Source organism: Miniopterus schreibersii (genome assembly GCF_964146895.1).
Source record: "Miniopterus schreibersii genome assembly, chromosome: 13".
NCBI lineage: Eukaryota > Metazoa > Chordata > Mammalia > Chiroptera > Miniopteridae > Miniopterus > Miniopterus schreibersii.
Window position 1 is genome coordinate 12,614,046 of NC_138113.1, and position 16,814 is coordinate 12,630,859.

Below are 16,814 nucleotides of genomic sequence, written 5' to 3' on the forward strand. Positions count from 1 at the left end.
TCTCTGCTTGTCCCTCAGCTCTAGCAGGAGTCCAGCAGCCATCCCCCGTTGCTCTCGTGTGGCTCCAGTTTAACGGTTGCTTTCCATCCTTGTCTCTGCCCCAGAAGCTGCCCCCCTGCCCTGCTGCTTCCCTGAACTCTACCCCCCTTTGTAGGAAGCCTAGGAAACCCCGCCGGCCCCGTGGGAGTGTGCGCGGCCACCTGCCGGGAGCCCAAGCCCGTTCACCCCGCCCGTTCCTGGAGGAGACTGTCCCCACGTCCCGTCACCCACACGTGGTGTCACACCACACCGGTGGCTTGTTTACCCCTGTGAAGAGGGCGGTCTTCCTGCCAAAAGCCAGGTTCACTGCGAACGGAGCTGGTGTCGACCTCACAGCATTTCAAAAATACGTTTTTTATTTTTAAAATTACGGTAAAATACACATAATACAAATTTACCGTTTTAACCTTTTTTTAAGTCTTCGGTTCAGCGGCATTAGGTACACTCACGTAGTTGTATAACCATCGCACCATCTCTGTAACTACTCCATCCCCTGAACCGAACCTGTCCCTACGAATACCAACTCCCCATCTCCCCTCCCGGCCCGGCCCCCACGGCTCTCCTTTCTGCCGAGGCATCTGATGACTGTAGGCACCTCATTAAAAAACAGATTTGAATTGACGAGTAAATAGGCCTGTATTCTTGGCAAAAGGGACATTGCACTGGCCCAGGCGCAGGAAGCGAGAACCGTGAGAGCGAGCTGCCCATAGACGCTTGATAGGTGCCTCTGGAAACTGGCAGCTCGGACCCTTGGACCTGCGGTCCCGGGTTCGGTTACGTGGGGGAGACTGTCCAGCTTTAAGACACCAGAATGAGTTGATGAATGGAGAGCCTTAGGCAAATCCTTCTCAGGTGTCGCCAAGCTCTTTCTCGCCCGACATTCTGTGTGTGGAGTTCAGACCGCACGTGGGCGCTGCTCGCTGCCCTTCCTCCGACTTGCCCAATGTAGCGGGGGCACGGAGAACCCGGGGGCTTTCATGACAGTTTCTCTCATCTCCAGGCCTGTCCGGATGGCCCCGGCCTTTCTCGGGTTAGGAGGACAATGCAGTAAAAACAACCGCCAGGTGGCAGCCTTGCTTCGTGCAAATTTCTTCTTATCAGGCGCCCGGAGGAAAAGCTGCTGGTTGTGACCTCTCCCTGCGTAACTCGTGCTGTATTGGATTGTTCCCCTACTGTGGGCTTAACTCATTCCTCTGCCCCCCCATTTTCTATAGTCTGGGTGTTATGTCTCAGTACCATTCCACAGAATGTCCCGCGTGGACGGAAAGGCTCCCTGTGATGTCCAGTATGGTCGTCACTGGCCATGTGTGGGCCTCGAGCCCTTAAAGTGTAGCCAGTGTGGCTGAAAAAGTTATATTTTCTTTCCTTCATTAACTTACTTTAAATAACTGCACATAGCGTAGTGGCTATGCTGTGGAACGGCACAGATCTTACGACTTGATTAGATTTGGGCTTAACAGTTTTGACAAGACATCAAAGGTCACGATGCATACATCATACGGCAACACACCAGGAGGCGAGATAACAGAGCACTGTCCCACTGTTAGTGATGCTAGTTAAAAAAACAAGACCTTTGCTGGGTCTAAATTACAGTGAATAAAAACTTACATTTTAAATGTACAACTCAATGGGTTTCAACAAATGTTGACACCCGTGTAACCATGACATAATCCAGATATAGGAAATTTCCATCACCCCCAAGGGGTCCCTTGTGCATCTTCCCAGTTAATCCCCAATATCCCCCCTTCCCACAAGTCCGTGGCAACCACTGATACACTTTCTGTCACTATGGAATATATATCTTCCCAAGAGCTTCATATAAATAAAATTATATAAATGTACTCTTTTGATTCTGAGTTTCCGACGAAGGATATGCAACTGTTTTTGAGATTCATTGCTGTTGTTGCGTGTATCTGTACTTTGTGGGTTTTTTTGTTGTTAAGTGGTATTCCATTGTATGGATATGCTACAATTTGTTTATTGCTCTGTTGATGGAGATTTGGGTTGTTTCCAATGTAGCACTGAAAGCTCAACTTTTCCTCTAAGCACTGCTTTAGCTGCACCCCGCAAATTTTATAGGCTGTATTTTCATCTTCATTCAGTACCAAACATTCTCGGTTTTCTCTTTCTTTTGTGAGTTCTCCTTTGACACATGCATTATTAAGAAGCATGATTTTAAATTTCCAAATATTTGGGGATTTTCCAGAAAGAGCTTTCTGTTATTAATTTCTAATTTAATTCTGTTGTGGTAAGAGAACATCCTCTGTATGACTTACTGCTTTATATTTACTGAGACATTATTTTGTGACCCAGTATATGGTATATCTTGGTGAATGTTTCTTATGCCTTTGGGGGAAAAACAGGCGTGTGCTATTGCTGGATGGAGTGTTCTATAAATATCACTTAGGTCAAACTGACACTTCAGGTTGTCCACTTTTTGAGTCTACTTATCCTATCAATTATCAAACGAGGTCTATTGGAGTATTCAGCTCTAAGGGTGGATTTATCTGTTTTCTTTTCAGTTCTGCTAGTTTTTGCTGCATGTGTATTAAGCATTGTTATTGGGAACATACACAGTTAAGATTGTATATCTTCTTGATGGATCAACCTCTTTGTAACTGAAATTTCCCTCTTTATGCCTGGTAACATCTCTTGTCCTAATGTCTACTTCGTCTGACATAAATGTAGCCACTCAGTTTTCTTATGTTTATTTGCATAATTGATCTTTTTTCATACTTTTACTTTTAACCTGTGTTTTTAAAGTGTATTTCTTGTAAACAGTATATAATTGGGTGTTGCTTTTACCCAGGTGGCTCTCTCTTTCTTTTAATTTGAATGTTTATACTATTTATATTTGCTGTGTTCTGTATGATTGGCACTAAGTGTACCCTTTTGCTATTTGTTTTCTATTTGTCTCATCTGTTCTTCCCCCCCCCACCCTCTTTTTGTAACTTTTGGTTGAATTATTTAAAAAACTTGACTTTATCTTCACTATTGGCTTATTTGCTCTACTTAATTTTTTAAAATTTATCTTTATTTTTTTGTTAATCCTCACTTGAGGATATTTTTTCCATTGATTTTTTTTTTAGAGAGAATGGAAGCGAGGAGGAGAGACAGAGAGAAACATCAACGTGAGAGAGAAACATCAATTGGTTGAGAGACACATTGATTGGTTGCCTCCTGCACGCACCGAAAGACTGCAGCTGAGGCACATGTCCTTGACCAGAATCAAACCCATGGCCTCTAACCACTGAGCCAAACTGGCCAGGGCTATTTTCTACTTTATTCCTTTAGTGGTGGCTCTAGGGTTTGACACACACATCACAGTTTGCATGGCCTTTCTGAGATCCCTGGCGAATACCCTGAGTTTCCAACAAGGCCCCTCCTTTCTGGGCAGTGGGAACTTGAGTGCTGAAAGCTCCGGGAGCTGTATGGCTCCTGCTTCCCGGTCGCCCTTCGTCCGGCCTGGACTTTCACTGTGCAGATGAGCATCGTGGCCTTCGCCGAAGACTCAGCACCTTCCTAGGCAGGGTTTGGGAGCTGTTTGCTGATCATTTTCTCTCTTTGTCAAAACTCTTCTGCAACGTCTAGCCGATTCGGCTTCTGTGAACCGCAATCTCTGTCTCTTCAACAAGCTGGATGGGGGATCCCCTTCCCTGCTCTGTGGTTTGGAATGAACCTCCAAGCAGAAAGCTAGGGCTCCTATGGGCCTCACAGTTTCCTTTCTCTCTGGTGTCATGTGCTGCCTGGTGTCCAATGTCTGGAAATAATTGTTGCATATATTGTGTCTAGTTTTTTAATTGTTTGTCGTGGGAGGTAAATTGGGTCTATGCTATTCCATCATGTCAGAAGGAGAAGTCTCATTTAACTTTTAATTACTGATCTTTTTTTATGTGGCTACATAGCCTTTATTATAGTAATTTAAAAATGCACATAAATAATCTGTGTTCCCAGTAGGAAACCTTGAAATGCCCATTGATGTAAAAGTCCTCCATAATCCCCTCCATCCTGAAGTAAACAGAAATAATGGTTTAGCATATATCCTTCCAGACTTTTCTGTGTGCCTATGTATCCATAAATACAAACATAGGGCCACACTATCCCCCCACGGTGATGGTTTGTAACAGCCGCCTGCTCCCAAGAACACAGGGCAAACGGCGCCCATTTGTCCTCTGCAGATGACAGCTTGTGAGTTTCACTAAAGTGGCGACTGCGTTTCAGAGGCATTCGCAAGACTCTGGACTTGAGAAATCCCATGTGTAAAAGGAATCCGTTGTGTGTGTTTTTGTTTTGTTTTTAAGTTTTATTGATGAGAGAGAGAAGCAGATTTGATGTTGCATTTTTTAGGCCCCAAACAGGCTTGTCATCAAATGCATTGTTTGAGTAGACAAAGACAGAATATTTTTATGAATTGTCAGATTTCAAGAAATTTGTCTAAATTTGTTGTTTATTAATTTGGATCTTTTAAAATTAAAAAACAACAAACAGGCCCCTTTGCTGAACAAAACAGGTGCGCACTGAAGCCCTGGAGCTCCCCTCGCGAAGCGCCTCCGTGGGCCCGCAGAGGCCGCCTGCTTCCTGTGAAGGAACCGAGCTGGGGAAAGACCGGTCAGTGTGAGCACTCAGGCTCCGGCGCTCACCCGTGGCCTCGGGGAGCCACTTACCTTCTTAGCGTGTCACTTTTCTCACCCATGAAGGGAAGATAAGCACAGCTCGGGAAGGGCTGGGAAGCTGAAATGGGTCCAGCACGCACAGGTGCTCGGTAAAAACCTCAGGGATGCTGCGAAACTAGTTTAATACCGTGGAGCCAGCGGAATATCAAGCACAGAATCGCTTCTTCCAATCTCAAGTACATTTACTCCCTGTCTGCATCTGTTTTCCAGCTAGGGCCTCTTTTTCTAACAGTTAAATTGTTATTTTCCCCCCCCCGTAACGCTGCAAATCCTCGACATGCATGAGCAGCTTGGCTTCCACACTCAGAGATGCCCTCTGATGCCCTAGATATTCTGTGTCTCTGTCTCTGTCTCCCCCCCCCCCCCCGCCCGAGTCTGCCCCTTTCCTCAGTGTGTCCATTGGAGACGAGAGCATCTTGGCCCTTCACGCCTTCGCCTTCCTCCTCTGACCCACGTGCACCCTAAGAAGCGTGCAGGCCGGATGAGCTCCTGGGGGACGCCCTCCTCTGTGCTCCCCACAGGCTCCTTCCAGAGCCCCTTTGCTTTGATCATAGTATGCCAGAGCCCCCCAGGCAGGCTCACCCCACGTCTGGGGTGGGTGAAGCCATCTCAGGGTAGGCCTGTGAGCTCCGGGAAGATCAGTGCAAGAGGAATACAGAACAGTCGCCCTCTGATCTCCCCACAAGAAAGTGCCATCGCAGGATGCTCTGCTCAGAGAGGTTGCGGGGGGATCCTGGCTGGGCCTCAGGAGCTTTGCAAGGTTTGGGCTGCCTGCAGCGTCTGGGGTAGAGATTTGCCTGGAGACCCTCAGTTCTGCTTTAGCCCCATTTAAAGGTGAGGGTACTGGGTCTGTGACTGCCCAGCAGGATGCGGGATAGGGCAGCGGGTGCTACAGAGAATCCAGGGGCAGGGCCTCTGGAGCCGGGTGGGCACCGTTCCCAAGTGCAGACGCCCGAAACGGCCAGTGAGGCAGGACGAGCTCACCGGTGGGGCGGGTGAGGATGCCAGAAGATTCCAGTCCCAAGGGGACTTGGGTTATTAATGCTAATGGGCTCTTTTTGTACCCATGACATGTTGGTGTACAAAAACATAAAAAACAAAAGTGGGAAGGCCTGGAGTGGGTACAATCAGCAAGCCCCGGGCCCGTGTAAATCAGTCGGCCTGGCCTCCTGGATGTGTGAAGAGCCTCTTGCCAGCTCTCCCCACTCTGTATTTCATATGTCTGCAAATCCCTCTGCAAAGAACTTGGGGTGGGTGGGAAACCTGTCTGGAAAAATTCTTAGTGTTTTTGCACAAGTGGTTCATCGCAAGGCTGCATAAAACTGGGGAGGTCCCTGCCTCCCCCAGTGCCCCTTGGATGGTGAGGGGTAGGAGGGGTGGGAGCAGTTATCATTTGAGGGGGGAGAGGCCAGCCTCGGTATATCTGCCCAAGGGCCTGGGCTCCATGAGGAAGCACATATTGGCTGCTAGGGTTCACATTTTCCCAGAGCTGTGGCTGTGGATTGTGGTTGTGGCGGAGGCCACTGACTTTCTGCTGTCCAGGTCGTTCTGGGGAAAGGCGCTAGCAGTGGTGGAGGCCAGCTACGGGCTAGACGTAATCATGAGCCTGATCCAAGCCCTGTTTAATCCTACAGCGACCCTACCAAGTCAGTACCATTGTTATCCCCATTTTACAGATGACGAAACTGAGGCTGAGAAAGGTTAAGCAGCAGCCTGAGGTCACAAAGCTGGAAGAAGCAGGATCAGGACTCAAACCCAGCTCTGCCTGCAGCCGAGGCCTGGCGCTCACGCTCTCTGCCCCCTGCCTCTAGAAGCAGCTTGAGAGCTGAACCAGAATTGGGCCCGGAGGCCAACTGCAGCAAAACCACACTGCCCCACGCCTGCCGTGTGCTCCTTTGCAGCGGGGCCCAGCTCTCTCTCTCTCTCTCTCTCTCCGGTGGCCCCACAGGTTGGGTTGGCCTTGTAGTCCCCAGTGCCTGCTGAGCCCCAGAGGAAATGAGGCCAAGGGGAACCGTCTCCTGGCTGCCTCTCCTCCGTGCAAGGAGCTGTGGGCTCCTTCGGAGCAGTGGTTGCTATGCAGCCTTGTTTATTCAGAGAGAGCCTGGCAGAGAGCAGGAGCGCCAGCAGCGGGCCGGTGCTGCCCCGGCACCTGCCCAGACAGGAGGCGGCGGCCAGGGCTGTGAGGCTGGGCTGGGGCCAGGGCAGGCTAGGTGTGGGCCACCCTGTCCTTGCCTCCCTGGGCCCACCAGCAGGGAGACATGGAGCCTGGATTCCTCCGGTGACAGGGGTTTGGCCTCTGGAAGGAGCAGTAAGAGGTAACGTGTCCACCGAGCTGTTTGTAGGGGGCGGGGAGTGGGAGGTGGATCGGGACACCTGAAGTCCTTGGAGGGGCGCTAGGACCGGTTCCGGAGCAAGGACAAGGGGCGCAGTGAGAGCAAAGGGAGGCTGTGGGGAGGCGCCTTCCTCGCTCTGGGCCTTTCAGCGTCACCTCAGGGACTGTTGCTCTCTGAGCTGTGAGCCAAGGAAGGAGGGGCTGCCCTGGGCTGTCCCACCCCAGCCATGCCCTCTGTCAGAGCTGTTTGGGGGTCAGCTGCATGCAACCCAGGCCCCATCAGCCAAGGCTCCCTGCTAGTGCCAAGAGCTATGGTGCCCGGAGGGATGGGGCTTGCAGTGGGGAAGGCGCCATGCGCAGGGGCAGGCTGGGGGCGTGCAGGTGAAGTGCAGGCCTTGGAGGGGCTCTGCTCTGGGTGGAAATTCCAACCCCACCTCTTACTGGCTGTGCCGACTTAGGCTCTTTTCATTCTGGGCCTCAGTTTCCTGATCTGTAAAGTGGGGGCTAAATAATGCTCCCTTGGGGCTGCTCAGGAGGCGTGGAGCTAGGAAGGAGGGCGACCAGTGTGCTAGCCCCTGTGTCAAGCGGAAGCTACTTTTGTTGGTGCTGTTCTTATGGAGGGATGATTGTGTTCCTTTCCATGGCAGATTTTGGGCTCCCAAAATGAGGGTTCTGTGAACCCCTTCTTCAGGACAAGGGCCATAGTGGCTGGGGCCTGCAGGGCTGGTATTTCCTCTGGGGCACTGGAGGGGCCGTGTTCTGTGGTGCATCACTGAGGCGGGTTGCAGAGCGTGGTGGTGCCCAGCCCCAGGAGGGTGCGCAGGGGCGAGTAATCGGGCTGGGCCTGAGCGGGGCAGCCCTGCCCTGCTGTCCACCGTGCCCCAGGCTGGCCAGCTCCTGGGGCTGGTCTGTCTCAGCGTGCGGAGCCTTGGCCTAGCAGATCTGGAGAAAGGGGACTGTAGTGGGATCAAGTCCCACTGATGGGGGATGTCCAGCTGAGCTCTGGAGAGATCTACCTCTGAAGGTCTCCTGCTGCCCCAGGGCCACCTCAGAGGCACCAGACCCTGCTCACCAGCATGCATGCTTGCAAGTTTGTTATTTGTTTTAGGTTCAACTTCTTGCAGACATAGAATGTATAAAACTCATAAACAGTTTAAAGAAGGATTATGTAGCGAATGTCGTGTAGCCACCAGGTCTATAAATAGACACTCATCTCCCTTTGAACCTTATGTAAACAGGACCACACCTTAAGGAGCCTTTTGTGTCCAGCTCCTCTCACGGAACATCCCGCTGTGGACTCCCCTGTGGCGCTGGGTGGAGCAGTGGCTTGTTCATTGTCACTGCTGCCGAGTATCCCATGGCACAAGTACACTGTGATTTATTTCTTTATTTCCTGTTGGGCGTTGGGGTTACTTTTAATTTTTGACTGTTATCAATGCAGCTGCTATGAAGATTCTCGTGCTTTGTTCTTGGTTCACCTGTGCAAGGTTTTCTCTGGGCAGACACCTGGGAGTGGAATTTCTGGGCAAAGCCACCCATTGCTCTCACATGAGATATAAGAGATGGTTGTTTGTCCATATGCAGCTGTAGCCACCTGAGGAGCCTGGGCAGGTGCCTAGGAGACCCCGAGGGCCTGACAGGTCAAAGGTATGGACCCAGACAGGGTCCCAAAGGGGCTCCACCTGCTGGGTTGCCTGGACAGGCTATGGGGTGGATCCAGGTTGCCTTCCTGCCCCTCAGGGCATGGAAAGGCATGGCCTATCTGGGCAGGTGGCCATTCTGCCTGCTGAGAAGTTTGTGGCGGGTGGGGTGGGGGGCAGTTGTGTTCAGAAGGCCCTTTGCCATAGACGTGGCCCCCGAACCTCATGCTGTCTGGACAGTCAGGCAGCTCCAAGTCTTCTCTTTAGCTTCTTGGAGAGTGATTGCTCTGGGGAAACTGAGGCAGAAATAACCACTTTGACAACCAAAGGTGAGAAATGGGGCTGGGATCTTCTTATAAAGTGAATCTGAACTGTATGGCCCAGTGGTTCTCAGTCCTATTTGAACAGAATCAGTCAGGAGTTAAGGAAAAAACAAACACAAAACCCAACAGCAGATCCCTGTGGCCTCTCCCTAGAAGACTAATGCAGTAGGGCCTCAGGCAGGGACTTGGGATTTGTCACTGTAATCAGTTCCCAGGTGAGCCGGAGCCGTAGCCCTGCGGCCGAGGCTGGGAACAGGAGCTCTAGCTAAACGCTGCCGTCCGCCTGCAATCTGCAGAGGAAGCCTGCACTCGGCTACTCACAGGGGCCGGAAGGCCGGGGCTGCAACTCTCCCTGCTCCGGGGCCTGGACCCCGCTTGCTGGCTTTGATTCAGCCGCGGGGATCTGTCCTCTGGAACATCCCCGGGGAGCTTTTCCCGAAGCAGCCCCTCTCCCACCTCTCGTCACTTCCCCAGCTCACTGGGGCCAGGGGTTGGGTGTTGGAACCTGTGGAGTAGGATCTTCCGCCGCTGTGCTTGGGAGAGGGGCTGTGTCTCAGGGACACTCCCGGCTGCTTGTCACGACCATGTGGCCCAGTCCTACCCCCATAGTCAGCAGATAGGGAGTGGTCCTCTCCCCCTGGTTGTGGGAAAACTGCCTTCAGACAGAGAACCTGAGCAGCTGGAGGTCACAGGCAGCGAGACCAGGCGAGGGCTGGGCTGGAACCTCTGTTTGACCAGGAGGGTTGCTAGGAGCTGCTCCGCCTTCGGGGCCTGGGTGGGGCTGGTTTCCAGACCGAAGGCCGGTTCTTTCAGTTCCTGAGTTGGGATTTCTTGCTCAGCTAAAGGGAACTGGCACTGCATCCTGCCCTGTGCCCAGGTGCTCTCTTGAGGGAGCCACTCTAGAGTAGAAATTGGTGGCTTTTACCCCTGATTTTATCACTGATCAGCCGTGGCCACCCATCTCCCTACCTGTCAGGGTAAAAGTGGCTCACCATTATCTCAGCAAAGAATTTATAAAATTGGATGAAGTCACAGGGTCTGTGGTGAGACACTTGTCACATAGAAAGAGAATGAGGTTAGGTTGAGGGTAAGAGTCGAAGACTGAGCCCAGAGGTTTAAGGGAGGCTGGGGGGAGGCTGGGAGGAGGCTTGGGGTGGTCGAGAGGTCAGCACAGCACAATGAAATGGCTGGGGCGCCGGAGGCCTGGCTTGGCAGTGAGGTGGTGAGGAGGGCCGAGAACTTCGGGCAGAGAGAGACGGGCACACCCTGCAAGAAGACAGGGCTGGTTCCTGGGAGATGCCACCAGGTACCCGAGTGATGGTTGGGGTCACACAGCCCGACCTTCATCCTGAGCTTCAGGGCCCCCGGCAGAGTAATGGGTTTCTAAAGAAAACCGAAGCCGATGGAGAAACAGTAGCAGCCTCCCCTGGATAAATCCCACGGTCCCTGAGACCCTAAGGCATCCAATCAGAGCCACAAGCGAAGCCAGCTCTGTGGGTCTCCCGACACCCTTCGTAATGAACCCTGCCCACAGGCACGTGTCCTTGGCACTCGGAAACTCTGAAGCGTCCGGAGAGGCCAGATGTCAGAAACGAGCTGTCCTTCAGCCCAGTGGCAGATTTTACTATAAAATGCCTCATTTAGCTCCTGATGGGCTTCCTGGGAAGTGTTTAGAAGCATTCATTATTCATGTGTACTCACTTCTCTCGGCCCCTCCTGCCACAGGTTCTGCATGTTCACAGGTTGGGGCCCTTGGACCCCTGAGGACTGTACTCAGCCCAGAAGGCAGCTGCTGCCTTGGGACGACCTCGCAGGCACCTTCTCCGCCAGGCATGGGCAACCGGGACGCTGTCCCCCCAGGTGAGGGCATCAAGGGAGCCCATGGGTCAGGATCTTCCTCACACTGTCCAGGGTCCTGGGCTCTGTCTGGGAGATGTGGCCAGGAGACTGGGCCTCCATCCCGGCCCAGGTCCCCATGGGCCAGCACTGGCCCTCCAGCGCAGCTTGCTATCTGGGGGCTCCCTGGCCTGGGGAGGAGCTCAGAATGTCCTAGGGACTTGACCCGAGCTCGGCCTCCTCCCTGAGCTGAGGGGCTGCCCCATTCTGTGGTGGGAGTGTGAGGATGTGGGGCTGGGGCCGGGGGGGGGCTGCGTGTTCCTGTTTCCTCACTGACAAGGCAGGAGAGTGGGAACTGTGTGGTCAGCTCAGTGTCCAGGCCTGGCACTGCCTCGGGGGCCTGGCTGTGTGAGCCTCAGTTTCCCCTGGAGAGTGAGGGGGTGGATGGGTCCTGCCCCGATGGAATGGGTACTTGGGAGGCGGTGAGCCACTGTTCCCTGGGGAGGTTGGAACGGGGGCCAGGTGACCACTGGGAGGGACGCAGGGAGCCCCGAGGCCAGAGCAGTTCAGGGAACAGCTCGCTGTGCTCAGGGCAGAGCCCCTGGGGCTTCAGTGCGTCCGTGTGAACACAGCTGCGTAACCAGTACTCCATCGGGCCCTGCCCGGGCACTCGTTTGTTGTAGGGGAGAGGGAGGTGCTGAAGGTCAAGGGAAACCTAGAAAAGATCGTATGAACCCCAGTCCTGTTCCACGCTCTCGTTTTGCTGATCTGGGAACCAAAACTCACAGAACTTATTTCCTCAAGGTCGCACAGGGACAGGAACAGATGGGAACCCAGACTCCTGACTCCTGGTTTGGGGGCCTTCCGCCTTGGGGGTGGCGTGCAGGGTTTTCACCTGCCTGGGGGCTTATCCACCGCGTAGGCTAGGGCCACACGCATGGCACCGAGATGAGTGTGGGAGGGGCTGAGCCACGAAGGTGCAGGACCCTTGGCTCAGTGTGCAGATCATCAAGTGCCCAGGAGCTCAGGGGCTACAGAGACAGCAAGGGAGCCACGGCCGGCCTGGGAGAGGCCACGGGGAAGGAGGGAGACGGAGGTGTGCCCGGGCTCCGCGGGGCACAGCGGGGACACAGGCTTCTTAAAGGAGCGGGTGCTCAGCCGAGTCTCCCCTCCTGTTTATCTGACTCAGCTCTGGGGTCCCTCCCCGGGGAGCCCTGCCTGTCCCCCCCACTCTTACTGCTGGTTATTCATTGTCCCCCCACCAGGCTTCAGGTCCCGTTGAGGGCGGAGTCAGCCTCGCTCTGTGTCACTAAGGACTGTGGGGCCAGTGTCCCCACAGAGAAGCTCTTAATAAGCACGTGCGGTGGGGCCTGATGGTGCCAGATGCTGAGGGGTTCGGAGAGGAAGGGCCAGTTAGCACCCCACTGAGGTGATGAGGGGAGCGGGCCTCCCGAGGGAGGGGAGCAGGGCAGGTAATGGGTCTCCCTGCTCTGCCCCTGGGGGGTCAGGGGTCAGAGCCAAACACACAGGTTAGGGCGTTACTGTGTGAGGGTGACAAAGGCAATGAAGGGGTGACAATAAGGGGGGGCCCAGTGAGGGCAGCTGGTGTGGGACGTGCAGTGGATGGAGATCGTGAGGGAAGGGGGCCCAGATAGGAGGCGGAGAAGGTGACCGCGGTGGGTTTGGAGCAGAGCTGGGAGGGAGAAGGTGACAGAGTGAGGGGAGAGGGGCCAGCCGGCGAGAGGGGCTGGGAGGAGCGGAGTCATGGGCTTTGGGGGATCGCGGTGCCCTGGCTGGTTGGGCTTGGGGTGGCAGGTCCCCACCTGAGGGCCAGGCTCTGGTTTGGGGGGATGGGCTGCAGAGACCCCGAGAGAACGCGTGCTGGGGCAGTTTGTTCCCGAGTGCTGGTCTCAGGGGACAAGAGGCCACTTTCCTTGCGGTTCTGTCCCCAGCCAAGGTTCTGGCTCCGGTGGCCGTGTACTGTGGGAGCGTCCCTCGGACCAGCTCTGGGCCGCCTGCACTCCCAGGTGGAGGCCACAACTCTAGCCCTCAGGTTGATGGAGAAGGTGAGTTTGGGGGACTTGGCCTGGTGTCTCAGTCACCCAAAATGGCTTTCAGGTGCCCTGGGCGGCCTCTCGGGGCCTTTGGACGGAGGGATTCCACCTGGCAGCCGTCAGGTCAGGGCTGGTGACTACAGAGCAGGGTGGGGCTCTCCTAGAAACCCAGGGGAAGCCCCGAAGGCCCCAGGCAGACAGGGTCTGCTGCCCCTCGCTTCGGGCCTGGGCTGGTATCCAGTGTCCACTGTCCTGGGTGGGGAAGGGGCCCTGATGTCACCATAGCTGCTGAGTGGCAATTTTCAGGACTTGCTCAGTGTCTCTGCTCTGAGACTTCCTGCTTTAGTGCCAGCTGCGGGCGATTTCTCTGCAGAGCCCCCAGTTCTGGTGTTTCGGGTGGAGGCTCTGATCTGTCCACTTGTCCTCTTTCAGGCTGGTCCCCTCAGGGGCCTGCCGCTGGCACCGAGTTCAGCTTTCTTGGGTGTGGTGCAGGCACCAGGCCAGGATCAGAGGCCTGGGCATCAGGGTCCCACGGCTCACATCACGGTGCTCCAAGAGTAGCCGTGGGTGTGACAGGCTCTGGAAGCTGGTCTGTGTGGGCCCCTCCAAGGGTCCGGGCTCCTTCAGGCCCAGTCCAAACACTTCATGTCAGGAAGGTTTTCCAGATCTTCCTCCACATGCACCAAGCATCTTTTTGTTTGTTTGGGTCTTTTTTTTGGTTAATCCTCACTGTAGGATATTTTTGCCATTGACCATTGGTTTTTTAGAGAGTGGAAGAGAGAGAGAGAGAGAGAGAGAAACATCAATGTGAGAGAGACACATAGATCGGTTGCCTCCTGCACACGGAACAACTGGGGCTGGAGCTCAAACCTACAACCCAGGTTCATGCCCTTGACAGGGAATCGAACCCGTGACCCTTTGGTGTGCGGCGGACGCTCTATCCACTGAGCTACAGCAGCCAGGGCTGCACCAAGCATCCCATTGCTATCTCTCTACAACACGTCTCACATCTTACCCTGTAATGAACTCACTTAGGAACATATCTTATTTCTCCAGTAGATTGAAAGCCCTTTAGTGATAAAGACCGTGGTCATGCAAGTGGAATATAAATTCGATGCAGTTCTCCACTGTGCTTTATTCCTACACAAACTGTTGAAAGGGGTATGTTGGGTAGAATCTTAAAATGGGCTAATTTGCACACTAAGATCCTAAAGAGAAAGAAAACACCTCTGGAGAGTTAGTAGGTAGCAATTTTGTTTTGGAACAATATTGTTAAAATGTTTTACTACCGAAGAAAGGAAAAGATTCAGAAGACTTTAAAATCTCTCAAAGGTTTTGCTCTAGCTTGTCTGTGTGTTCTCATGGTACTAGCATACATTATTTTCAAATAATTTGTTCTAAGATAACATATCAAAAAAAGAACCTCCATTAAAAAAAAAAAAAAGAGTGCTTCCCACGCCTGTGTGTCTCCGACCGCCTGGCCAGTGCCTGGCGCGTGCTAGACGCTCGCGGGCGTCGTCGAAGGAGTGACGGGTGAACTGTGTCTGCGCTGGAGCACGATCTGCGCTGACTCTTCTGAACGTCTCTTTTCCACCTGTGTTTGGAACATGTCGGGTGCTCAGTAACACTGAATGAATTGGTGGATGCTGGAGGCTGGGGGCAGTGGTCCCTGGGCAGAAGGCCTCCCCTGAGTACTATGGCCTCTCGTCTGTGCTGTGAAAGGCTGCACGCCGGCCCCCTCCCACCCTCGGGTTACCTCGCGACACAGGTCGTGTTCGGGTTCGGTGCTCCCGAGACGCTGATGGACGAATGACGCGACGCAAGGACTGGCTGCAGCATCGAAGGACCGGATTCACCGGTCAGCTGGCTGACTGTCCCAAGGAGGTGGCGCCAAAGAGTGTGCGGGTGCCTTGTGCCGCCCTGGGCTTTGTGTGCCAACCACTCTTGCCTCTGTCTCCCTCAGCTTCCCTCCAGCCAGCGCCCAGTGTCCTGCTGGAGAAGCCGTCGCAGCTCTTGAGTGGACACGGGGACCCCGGCAGCCTCAAGCTGGGTGCTCCCCTGAAGGGCTGGCAGGCCAGGAACGGCCGCCCCAGGAACCTCGGGGCCCTGTCTCAGGGGCCTCACCCCCTGGGGCCCCTCCCCTCGCCGGAGTCAGAGGCCAGCCGTGTGGCCCGGGACACCACCCAGATTAAGGACAAGCTCAAGAAAAGGAGGCTGTCCGAGGGCTTGGCAGCATCTTCCCAAGGTGAGCCTTGGGCCCTGCCCTCCCGCTTTCCACCCACCCGGGCCAGCCTGTGAATTACCCCGCCTCTGAGCTCCTGGGACTCACTTATCCCCCATCTCCACCCCGTACAGCCTCTCTGGATGCTGGGGGAGGCCCCAAAGGAGTTCCCCTGAGGAGTGCCATCCCCCGGGCTACCTCTCAGAGGCTGCTGAGGGTGCCCAGGCCGATGCCTCCCATCCAGAGCATCCCCACCACCCCCGAGGCCAGCGGAACCAAGGAGATGGGCGTGGACCAGCCTGGAAGCGGTCAGGGGCCCCAGGAGGGGAGAGCCGGTGTCCAGGAGGTAAGGAGACTCGACTTAGAGCCCTGCCTCTCTGTCCTTCTGTCTTTGCTTCCGTCCTGAGCTTCTCCAGGAGTCTCAGGCACTGCCCTCGGGATGGGGACAGCACTGGGATGGGCTTGGGGCCCTCATCCCATCTCCCCCCGGCGTCCAGCACCATCACAGCTGGCCTGGGAGCTCGGGTGGCTGCTCCAGGGTTCCTGGGCTCCACTCGAGCAGGGGCTGTGTGACCATCTGCCTTTTGCTTGGTGGCCCCCAGGCCTCCTCTGGTCTAAATGCCCCAGAGTCCCTCCTGCTTCTGACCCTTTCCATTTCAGGCAGGGGAGGGTGGTCGAGGGGAAGGCTGCTGGGCAAGGGCTCAGGAGTCTGGACTCTGGTTTCTCTCTGCTCCTTGCTGGCGTGTGACCTTGGCCAAGTCACTCCCCTTTCTGGGCCCCAGTTTGTGCATCTATAAAAAGAGGGGATTGGACCAGATGCTTTAGAAGATCCCTTCCAGCTCCAGGGTTCTAGGATTTTTCTAAAATGAGAAGAAGAGAAAAACAAATAATAATAACAGGAAAAGGGGTTGGAGCAGGGATGAAGGGACCCCTTACCAGTCTTGTCGCTTGGAGTGGTGATGAAACAATGAGCTTTCCTGGGGTCCCAGGGCTGTGTGGCTGGGAAGAGAAACCGGAGGACACTTCCCAGTATGGCCACCTAGGTGGCTCCTGATTGAAGGGGCCACCCTGTGTGAGGAGCCAGGAGGTGAGTGTCCAGGGGTCATGTTTCTGTGGACCAGGACCTGTCCCCACCTCTGCTCCTAGGTGCAGATCTCCCGGCAATACCTGCACTGCAGTGACCAGGAGATGTACAAGTCACTGGGGGGCATTGTGATCCCGCCCATCCCAAAGGTGGGGGTGCCCACTGGGACCTCCTCCTGCACACCTGCCTCCCTTCCCAGCCTCTTGCCTCCAGGCCAGGACGTCCTCACGGGCCCCAGTGCCCCCCACACACGGTAAGCAGCCCGAAGTGAAAACCGCCTGGCAGTCCTCTCCCCTTCTGTCCCCACAAGATCTGCTTGGGGTCCCCATGGCTGAGCCTGCATGCCAGGGCAGAGCTCTGGGGACTGGGCATGTGACGGACAGGATCCCCCACCCGTGAGCCACACACCTGGGGAGGTGCAGCGTTGTCACCCCGCTCTGCCCCTTGACTCCCCGCAGTGCCTCAGCCTCTGTCTCCTCCAGTTTCCCGGTGCGCGTGGCAGTTGCGGTGGTGAATGAAATACATTGTTTTAAAGGTCTGTTGAAGTCAAGGTAGCTCTTTGTTATTACGTATTCTCTTAAATGGATACTAAAAATACAAGCCTTATCCTGT

At 54.6% G+C, this 16,814-nt stretch overlaps 1 protein-coding gene across 1 annotated transcript in view; it reads left to right on the forward strand.

The window, feature by feature from the left end:
* Positions 1 to 10,839: 10,839 nt before the first annotated feature.
* Positions 10,840 to 16,814, forward strand: part of TOGARAM2 (TOG array regulator of axonemal microtubules 2) — a gene marked incomplete at its 5' end in the record, with an annotated part of 35,660 nt that continues 29,685 nt past the window's right edge. Inside the window, 5 exons of the mRNA XM_081156643.1 lie at positions 10,840 to 10,867; positions 12,796 to 12,909; positions 14,861 to 15,142; positions 15,253 to 15,464; positions 16,265 to 16,455. Coding sequence (XP_081012769.1) covers positions 10,840 to 10,867; positions 12,796 to 12,909; positions 14,861 to 15,142; positions 15,253 to 15,464; positions 16,265 to 16,455 — 827 coding nt within the window. The remainder of the gene's footprint in view (positions 10,868 to 12,795; positions 12,910 to 14,860; positions 15,143 to 15,252; positions 15,465 to 16,264; positions 16,456 to 16,814) is intronic.